The sequence below is a fragment of the Pistacia vera genome, unplaced genomic scaffold (genome assembly GCF_008641045.1).
Source record: "Pistacia vera cultivar Batoury unplaced genomic scaffold, PisVer_v2 Contig94, whole genome shotgun sequence".
Lineage (NCBI taxonomy): Eukaryota > Viridiplantae > Streptophyta > Magnoliopsida > Sapindales > Anacardiaceae > Pistacia > Pistacia vera.
Window position 1 is genome coordinate 1,404,942 of NW_022196823.1, and position 14,651 is coordinate 1,419,592.

Here is a 14,651-nt window from a genome sequence, read left to right on the forward strand (position 1 = left end):
CCTATTAATGCACTCCAAGAGTAGAAGCTTTCACTGTTTCTTCTGATGCAACTTCCCTGGGCATTTCACGTCTTTGCGGTTCCCATACCTGTTTTCAATTGGAAATATACCTCTACACGACAATTTCTTACCTCTCATAGTTTATTGGCATATGCTTCGTTTGTAAATTTTCAGATAATGTGCCTAAACTATTTTCTAAACATGCAACTTTATTCTAGGATCAATATAACACCAAACAATAAAGAAAAAGAATGGGTTTCCAATATTTTTAAAAAAAAATTTCCATTGCCTTTATTGGTTCCTTTAAAATTTCATTGTTTTTGTTTTTTTTCTAAATAACTCTGAATTTTTATAATTGTATGTATTACCAATGAACTAGTAGGTAATACACACCAAAAGTTGTAAATGTGATTGGTAAAATTTTAAGAAAAAAATAATGAAATTTTAACTATATGCCAATCATTTTCTACCAAATAAAGAGGATCTCTATTATTTGCTACAAAATAACAATTAATTTACATAAGGTAAACTGAATCAAGCATTAAATAAATACTATTCCATCTAATATGCATGTCTAATCAAAGTTCTAGAGACATTTTATTTTATACAAGCATCTTAAAATTAGCTTTCTTTTATTACTACTATAATCCAAGCTAAACAATCCCTAATTCTATCAATATTTTCTTTATTGTTTTCATACCACTTTTCACAATTAAATTAATAATGTGACATACACAACGTTGGTGAAAACTTCAAATTATTATAAAAATGATAATTACTTCTAAAAAAATCTATAGCTGTAGTATTAACACTTGCTTATATCTAAAGTTAAACTTATCACTTTATTAACAACATCATAATCTTCTAAAACTTAACAATTTTGTTATAAATTTATTGACCACTATGATCCACATTCATTATTTAAATCCTAATAAAGATTTATTTAATTTACATTCGTTATCAAAATAATGACTATCACACAAATATAATCTTGTTTAGCTCTACTATTTTAAATATCGGTAGTTAGAGCCACACTAACATGACAACTATTATTTTATTTTTTAATTCTAATTTCATTGTCCCAAACAATTTTATTAAATCATTTCTAGTTGCAGTTTTAGAATAACTTTTAAATCCTGGAAAAATGAATTTTTAATAAATCTTTCAAAATATTTACTTCAACCATATTAATAGGTTGATCAGTTGCAGCAAATATAAAACTAATTGTTCCCTATATACATCAGAATTATAACATCAAGTAGTACTCATATTAGTTATTTGAGTTTGATTGGTTTCTCTAGTTCTATGTTGAGCAATATATTTATTAGCATGCCTTTTTAAAGTATTAGTACTATTACCTGAATCAGCTTTATAAATATTTTCACAATATTTGTATCTTGCTTTCTTGACTTGAACTCCATTTTCTGTCTTGTAAAACTTGTCGAAATGCACCCAAACGTCTGATGTGTATTTGTCTTCGGTTTCGACAGCAGTTGATGGACTCACTTCAACTTGAAATGAAGATGGATGGGACGACGATTACGAGGACGACTTCTAGAACCATCAGGAGCTGTAGGTGTAGCAGCATGGGGAGGAATCGGGGGCATATTTTAGGTGTATCGGATTCTGAGACTGGGAAGCGAGACTATTTGATCTCCTGCATTTATGTTAGTAAATTCAGCGGGACTAGGACTAGGATAATAGTTTCCTTTATCATTGAAATTGATGGAGACAAATATCTATCCATTGTAGTTAAAAAAAAATTGATGTAGAAGAAATAAAAATTAAAGAAGGAGAATTGAAATATGGAAATAGTAATTGAAAATTGTAAAAACTAATAAAAATTAAAATAAGAGCAAATTGATAACAAAGAGAATAATTGAGAGTTTCAATAGAGACTAGAGATTAAGAAAATGAGAGAATGAGAGAATTTGGATGTGAAAATATGAGCGTTTAGGGCCATTTATAGAAAAAATGGAAAAGAAAATGACCAAAAAGACCTCTCCAACTGCTATCAAACGGCTATATTTCAAGGTAAAAGGGGTATTCTAAAAAAAAATTAATTTTGTTTTTTTTATTTTTATTATTTTTCGGCCAACCTGCAGGTCAACCCACCAGGTTGACGGCCTTTCTCCAAAAAAGACAAATAGCAACCCACGGGTCGTCGGGTTGCCATATATCACCCCGGCCCCCGAGGGTTGCATGCGGCTTGGGTTCAAGCGGCCCGCCTTATTGGTGTCTGGGTTGACCTCTCTAATACGGGCCGGGTTAGGGTTAACCCACCTACCCGGCCCATTTATTCCACCTTAGACAAAATTAATAAATTGGTTTTCTTTATTTTATTTGTCGGGTATTATTATAGAAGTCTATAGATAGAGGTCTTTCTAATCTATTTTATTTTATTTTCTAAGAATTTTATAACATGTATTCAGAATTTCGATACACAAGATGTCAAATAATCCCTCCTTTTTCATGAATTTTATTAATAAAGAGGAACAATAAAATTAAGTTTATAATTTTTTCATATAACTTTTTTATACAATCTTGCCATGATCCTCATGATTGGTTAATTTTTATTTGGACATATGAGATTCACTACCAGCTGACAAATCATAAGTTGTCATATCAGAGTTGTACGAAAAAAGTTATGTATAACTACGTAGATAGTTGAATACCAGATATACTACACCCACAACTTTTTTATACAAACTTTCTCTCACAAACTTATGTGGCAAAGGATGATTGGATAAAATTTATTTAAATTTAAAATCACCTGATCATCTTTGCCACATAAGTTTGTAATAGAAAATTTGTATAAAAAGTTGATGGGTGTATTATATTGTTGATTACCCCTTTGTTCAGTTTTTTCAAACACCGGGCTCATATTTGTTGGTGCCAATGTCCCACATTGATTCGGAGACAATCACTTATATACAAAGGACAATCCCCCCACCACGAGGTGCCTTTTCAGGATAACACCATGCAGTTTCAAGACCCAACTCCACCCGTTACTGATACCACCAAAACGAGAAACTAAATCCAGCTGCTCCAAATTAAAATCCCAACAAAAAATGCAAAACATGAACTCAAAGACAAAGCCACGAATCTATATCCTTTCACCAATTTGACTTCTCTTCAATGCTTAAACCCCCACTGGATTCCACCACCACTACCACAGACACCAAAGCCCATTTACTTGCAAATAAACCAAAATCAACAATAAAAAGTAATGAGGAGCAAAACACACCCACAAAGAAGGGAGAAGAGTACGAGTACTCACACTGAAAACCAACAAACTTAACGACCAAAAACACCACAATCACAAAAAAGGCAATAATCGCAGATACGATTATTTGACAAAGAATAGTGGTAGCAAAAAGGCAAAAAAGAAATAAAAATGGATTTAATAGCGACATAAACTTGACGGGTCTACCATAGAAGCCGTGGAAGATACTGTAGGTGATAGAACAGCGCGCAGAGAGATAAAACAAAGGTAAAACCGAGAAGAAGAGAGTGAGAAGAAGGCTTTGTTTGTCGAAATTTGGAGTAGGTGGTGGAACGATAAAAAGCGTGCTAAGAAGAGTTCTGGAGTCGTTTGTAGTTAAGTGAAGAAGGAGTTGTTGGAGGGTAGGGAAAACGACGATGGGAAAGACAAGGGAGAAGAAGAGACTGAGAGAGCCAGGAAGTGACGTGAGTGTGCTTTGATTATGCGTTTCGATTCGGAGAGGATGGTGCAGAGACTGAGATGTGCTTGACATGTGGATCAAGATAAAGAAACACTGTAGAGAATGACGACGATATGAGATGAGGTGATAAGAAAGAAAGAAAGAAAAGTGAAGACGGGTGTGGTTTGTAGTTTAGCTACAAAGGCTGGCGTTCAGTGAGATCGATTGGCTTGCGTAGCCAATTTAGTTTGTTTTAATGAGGAAACTTCCTAAAGGTTAAATGGTAAAGAGACAGAATTAATAAATTAGGTTTTCTTTATTTTATTGTCAGGTATTATAACATGACGGATCCAAAAATTTCTGTTTGAGTGGGCCAAATAAAATTAATTATACATTAATACTTTGTCCATTAATATTTTGTTAGGGTGGGCTAAAATATATAAATTATACATATTAACATTTAAAAAAAAAATTTGAAAAGTGGCTGGATTCGCCCCTCTATATAATAGTCTATAGATGAGGTCTTCTAATCATTTTTTTTTTTGTTTTTTTCTTAAGCATTTATAACATGTATTCAGAATTTCGATAGACAAGATGTCAAATAATCCCCTCCTTTTCATGAATTTTATTATAAAGAGGAACAAATAAAATTACGTTTATAATTTTTTCATACAGTTTTTTATACAATCTTGCAGTGATAACTCGTGAATGTTAATTTGCTTTGGACAGATGGAACTCACTACTAGCTAATCAATCACAAGTTGTCATATCAAGGTTGTATGAAAAAGTTGTATGTGTAACTATGTAGATAGTTGAATATCGAGTAATACTACACCCATAACTTTTTATATAAACTTTCTCTCACAAACTTATGTGGCAAATGATGATTGATGTAAATTAAAATCACCCGATCATCTTTTGCCACAGAAGTTTGTAAGAGAAATTTGTATAAAAAGTTTGTGAGTGTATTATTATTGTTGATTACCCCTTTGTTAAGCTATTTCAAACATCGGGTTCACCTTTATTGGTGCCAGAGTCCCACATTGATTAGGAGATGAGGTTTTAGTCAATATATGCACAAGGACAATCTCTCACCACCAAGAGGTGCCTTTTCAGGATAATAGCATGTGAGTTTCAAGACCCAAACAACAATACCTCTAGAAACCCTTTTGATTATAAGTTAATTAATTAATTTTTCTATTTTTTAATTTTGTGAAGATGCTACAAGGAATCCTTGCTTCAAATGGCCAGATTGTCAGGTTTTAAGCCATCTTCACCTCCAAATCCTTCATATAGGGTTGGTTAACGAACCGACCGAGCCGCTTGGAGCCGCTCGTTAACGGCTCGGTTCGTCTTATTACGAGAGCCGGCTCGACTCGGCTCGTGAGACAAAACGAGCGAGTTCGAGCCATACAAGGCTCGGCTCGTCAGGCTCGCGAGCCGTGCCTGGCTCGAAATAGCGGGAGGTTTTTTGTGAATTTGTAAACATTGATTTAATTGAAACTAATGCAAACAAGTTTAAAAAAATAACAAAATAGCCCCCTTTATTAAAATCCCCAATCGCAAAAAATCTTCACCAGTTGAACCATGGCCGTAAAATTTGAATCAATCCTCCCAAAGTAACGATTTCGGCCAGATCTTCTTCATCTTCGCGGGATCTTCGTGGGATATAGTTCATCTTCGTTAGACCGTTGACAGCCGTTGGATCTTCATCATCGTCGTTGGTCGTTGGATCTTCGCATCGTCGTCGGCCGTTGGATCTTCGTCATCGCTTCTGATCGTCATTGGATCTTTGTCAGAACTTCGTCTTCTTCGTACGAGGTTCATCAGATTTGAATCTCTTCGTCAGAGTTGAAGTTTCTTCATCAGTTCGTCATCATCTTCGTCGGATTTTCATCGACTTTAATTAGTGAGTAGGGGTTTCTTCATCGGATTTTCATCATCTGCTATTGTCGTTTGTTAGGGTTGTTTGTTTGGGGTTTCTTCAATTTTTGTCAGATTTAACTTGTTTTTTCATGAATTTGTTTGTTTAACAGGGGGCTTTTTCCGGTGAAAGAATTCAGGAAGAGCAGACTGAAATTGCTTTACTGGTGGTTGACTGTGGTGGTGTTGCTGTGAAACCCACACAAGGTTAATGTTGTGTACTATCTGTAAAGAGTAGTGTCGTGTATTGTTTATTTAAATTGTTTTACTGAAATTGAAATTGTTTGTGAATGTGATTGTGGTTGTGTTGGACAAAATTTCAATTGCAAAGGAGTTTTAATGGTTCACAGGTTGTTATTTATAAATTGTGTGAGATTTGGTTATGGGGTTTTGATTTGTGTGGGGGACTGGCCGACTGGTGGTTTATAAATATGTTTGTGGCTTGTTGTGGGAATGTGGTCCTGCATCTGGTGGTGGACTGGGGATTTAAATATTTGTTTCTGGCTTGCGGGAATGGTTGTTGGTGGGGGTAAAGAAAGAAGAGTCAGTGCCTTAAAGATGACATTTATGAAGGATAGAAAATAGAATATTACACAAATAATGTAAACTTTGTTTCTTTCATTTGAACTCTCTGAAATGTTCCTTATTCCAATTAATTATAGGGTTAAACAGATTAACAGTGCTAACCCTCACATGGCTACCTCATTCTTTATAGCTCTAAAAAGAAAGTTATCTTCTGTCTATGGAGAAAATCTGAGTCAAAGAATAAAAATTAAGTGTCTGATAAGCATGTGCAATGATTGTCCTTAGTGTCTTTAGCCACAAGTTTATTTATAACAATGGGTGTTGGGCCAAATAAAACATTAATAGAATAGCCTAGTCATAATCAACAAGCACATGGATACTTAATAATCTTTCATTTTGATCGTACAGAAGGAAATGCAAGCCTCTCTGATTAATGGAAATACAGGAAAAATACCAACATTTTTGTATTACTGAAATGCTTGACCATATTATTTGTTACCTTGTCTTATATTTTAACCTTTTCAATACCTACCAGCTTGTCAAAGCTTTATAAAATACATGAACCCAATATGCATGGCGCACACTAGCCCAGGACCAAGGCCCCATACTGAAGTCTGATTCTCATCTCTCATGCATGCACACAAGTGCTGTGCGGCCACATTGCTCAATCAAATTCAAACTTTATTTTGTTAAAGCCAAAAGGGGTAGCAAATTTTCTGCACTGATTGGAAAAAGAAGTGAATGGATTGGACATTAAAGAAATAAAGCATTATACCCTTCCAATTTATTTACATAAATGAAGTTTATATATGCAACTTTAATGAATTCAATAGAACATGTGAGTTGCAAATGAAATGAGACAAATTTCAAAATATAACATTTGAAACTTAATCAAACATGATACAAAACCAATATCTCTAATTAAAGAATAAATGAATGTTGGGATGTATTGGTGACAATTAATTGGTGTGCATGTATAATGTATTGGTTGATGTGTGTGCAATGTAATAGTTTGACATTATTTCATATTGGTTTTGCATTAAATGTTGATTTTTTTTTTTTTTTTTGATTTATAGGTTTGTAAATGGAGGGTAATTCCTTGTACCCTTGCAATACAAGATCAATTACCGATACACCTGGTATTAGTAGCCCGGTTAATGGTGATGAAAATCAAAATCTGATTTAGAAGCAAAAAAGAGCAAAGACTTTAGTGGCATGGTCGGAGTTCAAGGAGGTGGTACTCCCTAATGGCACCAAAGGTTGAGTGTATCCATTGCAAAGTCAAGTTGTGTATTAATGCCACCGAAGCACCACCCAGTTCAATAGACATTTAAGCCGTGTTTGGAGAAAAGCTTCCACGAGGCAACATATATTAGTTTTTTTCGACTGCCGGTAATGATGTTCCAACTACTATTTTGCCAGCTTTAAGTGGGAAGTTTGACATGTCGAAAATGAGGGAATTGATCGCCCATTGGGTGCTTATGCATGAACATCCATTTACAGTTGTGGAGGAAGAGGGCTTGAACAATATGATAAAGTATGAGATTCCTGGATGGACTCCGGTTTCCCGTTATACTTGTAAAAAAGATTGTATGAAGGTATATGAAAGTGAGAAGACCAAATTGAAGACTTTGTTGAAGACTGTGACAAAAACCAGTTTGACTACAGACTTATGGAATTTAGGGAATCAAAAGATGGAGTATATGGTGTTGACCGGGCATTGGATAGATAGTACTTGGAGGCTTAATAGACGTATCCTCAACTTTGTTCGTCTACCTCCTCCCCGGACTGGTATTGCGATTGCGGATGGCATTTTCAAGTGCCTAATAGGATGGGGAATTGAAAATAAGGTATATACTATTTCTGTGGATAATGCTTTAAGTAATGATGTTGCGATTAAGGTTTTGAAGGAAAATTTTGAAGTTTCGGGGAAACTCCTTTGTGGAGGTAAACTGTTTCACGTGAGATGCTGCACACACATCTTGAACCTGATTGTTCAAGATGGACTTCATCAAATTAGGCACATCATTGACGACATCTATGAGAGTGTGTTGTATATCAACAGTTTAGAAAGCAGACTCAAGGTATTTTCTGAGATTGTTCAACAACTTAAATTGCCGTATCGGAAGCTTATTCTTCATTGTAAAACAAGATGGAATTCTACCTATGAAATGTTGGCAACGATAATTAAGTTCAAACAGGTTTTTCCAAGAGTGAAAGAGAGGGATATCAATTATCATAATAACCTGAGTGACGAGGATTGGAAGAAAGTGGAGAAAGTTTGTGAAGTTTTGAAAGTATTCAGTGGTTCAACCAAACTCATTTCAGGAAGTGATTATCCGACATCTAATTTATTCTTGAAGGAGGTGTGTGTAGTGAAATGTATGTTGGATAGCAAAAGTGAATCTGAAGATGATTTTATTAGAGTAATAGTTAGGAAAATGAAGCATAAGTTTGATAAATATTGGGGGGAATGTAATGTGTTGATGTCTGTGGCTGCTGTATTGGATCCTCAGTTGAAAATGAGGGTTATTCAGTGGGCATTCCCTAAGATGTATTCTGAGGCAGAAGGACAGAAGGACGGGCAAATATGGTGACGGTCCGGGATGTATTGTATGAGTTATATGGGGAGTATGTTCAAGCTAACCAAGGTGTGACTATCGCCCGTGCTTCTACTTCACAAGGGGATGGACATGGAACCATTGATGAGGTGGCTGCGGTTGAAGGAGCCAAGGCCTGGGATGATTTTAGTACTTTTCTGGACGTGGTTGAAACTGTTGAGCCTAGTCAGTCTGAGTTGGATTGTTATTGTGGAGAGGGATGCCATAAGTGTGTGGGGGATCATGACTCATTCGATGCCTTACAGTGGTGGAAGGCAAATTCAACCAATTTTCCTGTATTGTCTAGGATGGCTCGAGAGATACTAGCCATCCCGATCACTATGGTTGCTTCAGAGTTTGTATTCAGTGCTGGGAGCAGGGTTATTGATAGTTACCGAGCTTCTTTGTCACCAGCTACGGTGGGGATGTTGTTATGTGGATGTGACTGGTGTCGCACTTTGAATGGAGTGAAGAAAGGGTGCAAAGTAAGTTCCATTGCTTACATGTTTTGTTTAATTCTATATTTAAAATAACTTTATTCTAACATATAGATTATTTTCATCTATTTTTCATCTTAGAAAGAGGAGGATGAGAATCACTTCGAGATTCAGCTTCCTGTTCTATCAGGTGATGAGAGTCAGCAGATTGGTTGATTCACTCGTGAGTTATTGGCTGTGGCAGTAGAATTCTGCAGTTCAATATTTATTACTTTTGTGTTGAGGTTTGCATTTTCATCTTTATGGTTTATATAAAATGACAATTATACTTAATATGTTTCACATTAATTTGTTTGTAGGAGGAGTGGGGCTACAATAGACATACAACCAATTATCTTTTGCTATTATATATATTTTTTGATGGATGGGGATGTCACTTGATGTATAGTTATACTAATCCCCTATTTTGTTTTTGTGAAAACTTTATTAAGTCAAGTGAACTAAACAAAAATTATTTAGTTCACTTAACTTAATTTGTGGTACATACAATATGTTAAATGATAAATTGTTAGTAGCAGTAGCATTTCATTTAATATTGATTTTAAGTAGGTTTAACTGTTGGGTGACGTATGAGGACCTGAGAAAACATGCAGATAATCAGATTAAGACCTACGTGCTGCCTAGCAAATTAAAAAACAATAAATGAAAAGTGAAAAATAAATGAATCAGTTTGATAAAAATAAACCAGTTTGACAAAAATAAATTAGTTTGACAAAATAAATGAAAAGTGAAAAATTTAACAAAATGCATCAGACATTAGTGATTCTTCCTCTGCCCAGCAAATTAATGAAAAGTGAAATTATAATTTTTCAATTTTAAGCCCTTCTGAATTTGCCTGCCATATTTAAATATTTTAACTAGATTTTCTCATTTTCAATTTTGAACATTGATTCAGCTTCAAAGTGAAATTATGATTTCCATTTATTTGAATTTAAGACAATCAGACATTCAGACGGCAGCCCAACGAACTTTTGTAAAAAAAATTGAATTAAAAAAAAAAAATTATTTGGAGATAGGTCGCGAGCCGGCTCGAAATATACTAAATCTATTACCGAGTCGAGCCGAGCCATATACTTTCTGGCTCGGCTCGGCTCGGTCTCGGCTCGTTTAATCTTCTTCTCTCACGAGCCGAGCTCGTTAAGCCGAAAACTCGGCTCGGCTCGGCTCAATAACACCCCTACTTCATAACATTCAACCATACATCTCCTCTAAAAGCCTAGAACTACATTCTAATTGAAAATGTTTTATAAAAATGGTTTTACAATTAGGAGGACATAAGTTTTTGTTTTATTTTATTTATTTTTATATATGATAACAATTCCATAAAAGAAAAATTTAAATACAAAAGATACCTGCCAAAGATATATAAAATTAAATTTTTTTCAATCCAGCAAGAGAATCTGTCTCATACACTTTGTTTTTCTATTACTTAACCTAATTTTTTTTCAATGACAATGCAAGAACAACAAAGCTACGAACACCGAAAATGTGTACCGGCCTACGTGTACCCCTGACTCACACCACGCCTGATTTTTCTATAATTATTTTTCTAGTGAACTCACATGGACTCCCGTCCATATTATATGGACGGGGGTCCATTTACTACGGACGGGCGTCCCCATTTAAAGGACGCTTGTCCATAAATAAAATGGAATAATTTTTTTTTTATAAAAATTAGGGACGGCCGTTCATAAATTTTGGACGGCCGTCCTTAACCAAAATATGAAAAAAAAAAAAAAAAACAAACAAACTTTGGGGATGGCCATCCATAAATTTTGGACGGCCGTCCCTTATGTTTCACCTGTCCATACTTTAAAAAAAAAAAAAAAAAAAAAAGCTATTAATGGATTAAAGAAGAAGAAGCTTACTTTGTCCAGCTTCTCAAAAGAATCTGCAAGTCGTGGAACCCATCCCCTGATCACCTCTCTAGCCATTGTGGCCAACCAGGTTGGCCACCCTGCTGCCACCTGCTCACCTTCTGTAGCTTTCGGAATATTACCCATCCCTGGATGATGTTGAGCAACAACATATTCCATTTTCTCCCTCTTCCGATCGAAATTCTCACCATGCAACCGAACATACCCATTCACCTGCTTATCAATCAACATTGTTCCCCCATCATTACTATCATATCGATCTTTCACCTGATATGCGTCCTCTCTCCTTGAGGAAGTTGCCCTTGATACTCTTAAGTTAGATGAGGCCTTGCTCGATAGGCGCTCTCTTGGACTCTCTTTACTATCTTCAATAGCAGAGGGTTTACAACAAATGCAACCCATCATACACCAACACCACCCAAAACTGTCATTCAAAATCAATAGTTACCCCACAACTATAGCATTTACACTGTACTATAGCATTTAGATTATCATTTTTGAATTTTCTTTATTGATAAATTTATAAGTACATGTGTCTGTCTCATAAACAAAGACGAAGAAGAAGAGAGGAGAAGGGGAATGAAGATAAAGAAAAAGAGAGGAGATGGGGAATGAAGACGAAGAAGAAGAGTTTTGTTTAGATTTTTTTTTTTTTTTTAAAGTACGGACGAATGGACGCCGGTCCAAACATAAGGTAATAGACGCCTGTCCAAACGTAAGGGACAGTTGTCCAAAATTTATGGACGGCCATCCCCAAAGTTTTTTATTTTTTATTTTTATATTTTGGTTAAGGACGGGCGTCCCTTATTTGCGGGCGCCTATCCAAAATAAAGGGACGGCCATCCATAACGGATGAACAGTCGTCCCTAATTTTTATAAAAAAATTTTATTCCATTTTATTTATGGACTGGCGTCCTTTAAATGGGGACGCCCGTCTGTAGTAAATGGATCCTCGTCCATATAATATGGACGGGAGTCCATGTGAGTGAACGGCCGTTCATTAGAAACATAATTATAGAAAAATCAGGCGTGGTATGAGTCAGGGGTACACGTAGGCCGGTACACATTTTCGATGCAAAATTTTTGGTGTCCGTAGCTTTGTTGATACAAGAAACAAATTACTTCTGAGACATTACAAAGCAGTAAAATCTAATAATCTTTAAGAAGAGGTACTTTTCCATCATCAAAACTGATGCTTACATATTCCTTTCCTCATCAACAACAGCCTTGCAATGTATATACAACACAGTATTGGCCACTGCGTTTGTGAGGAACACCAACATTAGCAAATGTGAAGTCGTCAAAGATAGAAACACAAGTGCCACATCCCACTTATCATCAAAATCCGTACCAAAAAAAGTTGTACTCGCTAACGAACTGTTCCAAACTGAAAGTCCTGTCATCATTAAGAAAGTCAAATACAAAGACAAACCCATCGACTTATATTCACTTATTAGACTTGCACTCCTCTTTAAAGCCTTCATGCCCCAGCTTGATTCAACCACCACAATCACAGGCACCAAACTCCACTTCACTTCCAAATAAACCAAAACAAACAGATAAACAATCAAAATAACCAATCCAAACCATAAAAAATAAGGAGAAGAGTAATCATGGTTATCGAACCCAACAACTTCAGCAAATTTAACAACCGAAAACAAGAAAACTGCAAAAATAACAAGAACCCCGGATAAAATTATATGACAAAGAGAAGTAGTAACGAAGAGAGGCAGAAAAGAGTTAAAGATGGATTTGATAGCATATACAAACTTGACGGGTCTACCATAGAATCCTTTGAAGACACTGTAGGTTATGTAGCGCAGAGTGATAAAACAAAAACAAAGGCTGTGTAAGAGAGAGCGAGAATAAGACTTTTTTGGTCTAGGAGAAGGAGTTGAGGTTTGAGGATCGGGTAAATGAAGATAGAGTAAGTAATGGGGACGACGAAGATGACGCAGAGAACCCTGAAGTGAAATGAGTGTTGCTTTTTTATGCGTTTTGATTCAGAGGTGATTGTGTGGACGCTGACCGGAGGAGTTGACATGGTGGATGATGAGAGATAGACACACTATAGAGAAAGGTGATTATGAATTTATGATGAAGAAGAAGAGAGATGGTGTTGTGTTGTAGAATCATTCAATTAGTAAATAATTGATGTGGAATTCATATGTATGCATTGTTAATTTGACCAAGTGAACAACTTGTCTCCCACATATTGAGACCTACGGGAAGACAAAATAAAAATGAAAATTTCCTTGATTTTATGCCAACTTGAATTAAATAAAGAGTAAACGACATATTCCCACCCGAGGTTTGGCGAAATCCTCGGTTGGTACCCATTGTTGCATTTATTCCAAATTCCCACCCTTAAAGTAACACTATTAGCATTTTTTAGGTTACATAGGATGCAATTACCATAATGCCCTTAACAAATAATTTAATAAATTATGTTTTAACCCCTAAATTAGTAAAATTATAAAATTTACCATTTTAATTTTAATTTATTTTAATAACACCCTCGACAACTACGCACCCTCTTGATTTTTGCCCGATCTAGTCTGTTTCTGACGCCATTGAACCCCTTGGTTACCTGCACCACCTTCCCTATAGTCCGTCATCCAAAACCCCTCTGGTTCCCGACTCATTGGCTCTTCCGATCACCAACGCTATTAGGTTTAGGGTTTCGTTGTTCTTCATCGGATTCCAGAGGTAAAAATCCAATTGGACACCACCACTGCAACCAGCGTCTCCAACTCTACAAAACGCCTATGTCCCAACCAATTGTTTAGTTGTCGTTCGCTAGTGAAGACGTTCGTGTTCATCGTGTTTTTGGTGAAATGGTGGATGGCAAACGATGAGTTTTTGTGGCCGAGAAGGTTAGGGGTTTTGTCGGGGGGATGCGATGAGTCAAATGGTGGTTGTCACCAATCAAAACGATAAAAAATCGATAAAAAATAGTTGCATGTTGCAGCTGTCGTGGTTGGCGATTAGCGAGTGATAAGGGGTTGTGAATGATAAGGTTTTGTAGAGGGGAGGATGAGGGTTCAAATGGTGGTGACAAGGATGATTTTGGGTGGAAGAATCGTCGAAAACGTCGAGGGTGATGTCTGCTAACGTGTGCCTAAGCACTGTTAGAAGTGGCGATCTGCTAACGTGTGTTGCCTCCTGCAAAATGATCAATTTACCCCTTTATCTTTACATCAAACACTTTTCTGTCGCTTTAAGTGTAAGAATCTGGAATAAATGCAACCAGGCCACCAGGGGTACCAACTTGGGATTTCGCAAAACCTTAGGTGGGAATATGTCGTTTACTCTTAATTAAAACTAGAAGATGAATAAGTCTTTGTCTTGACTTTTGATATGATGAAGAAATCAATAATTAAGTTTTGGTTGGTCAAACAAAATAATTTTGGATTATATATACGTATATTATTAATTAAGAGTAAACAACTTTTTCCCACCCAAGGTATTCCTTAATGACACTTTCCCACACAAAAAGTTGCAGCTTACCACTTTCCCACCCAAAGTTAATATTCTGTTAATACTCAAAGCCGATTTCAGTAG

The 14,651-nt window shown here is 35.8% G+C and overlaps 2 protein-coding genes across 2 annotated transcripts; one reads left to right on the forward strand and one right to left on the reverse strand.

Annotated features, from left to right (window-relative positions):
* The first annotated feature begins 3,642 nt into the window (after positions 1-3,642).
* LOC116120559 (zinc finger BED domain-containing protein RICESLEEPER 2-like) lies at positions 3,643-9,366 on the forward strand. The gene is made up of 5 exons (XM_031406508.1): positions 3,643-3,690; positions 5,702-5,795; positions 7,536-8,565; positions 8,682-9,198; positions 9,292-9,366. The coding sequence occupies exons 1-5, from the start codon at positions 3,643-3,645 to the stop codon at positions 9,364-9,366; spliced, it is 1,764 nt and encodes a 587-aa protein (XP_031262368.1).
* Positions 9,367-12,283: 2,917 nt separating this feature from the next.
* LOC116120560 lies at positions 12,284-13,732 on the reverse strand. Its single transcript, XM_031406509.1, has 2 exons — positions 13,678-13,732; positions 12,284-12,753 (listed from the first exon to the last, which is right to left on the reverse strand). Exons 1-2 carry the CDS (start codon positions 13,730-13,732, stop codon positions 12,284-12,286), a joined length of 525 nt encoding a protein of 174 aa, XP_031262369.1.
* Positions 13,733-14,651: the final 919 nt, after the last annotated feature.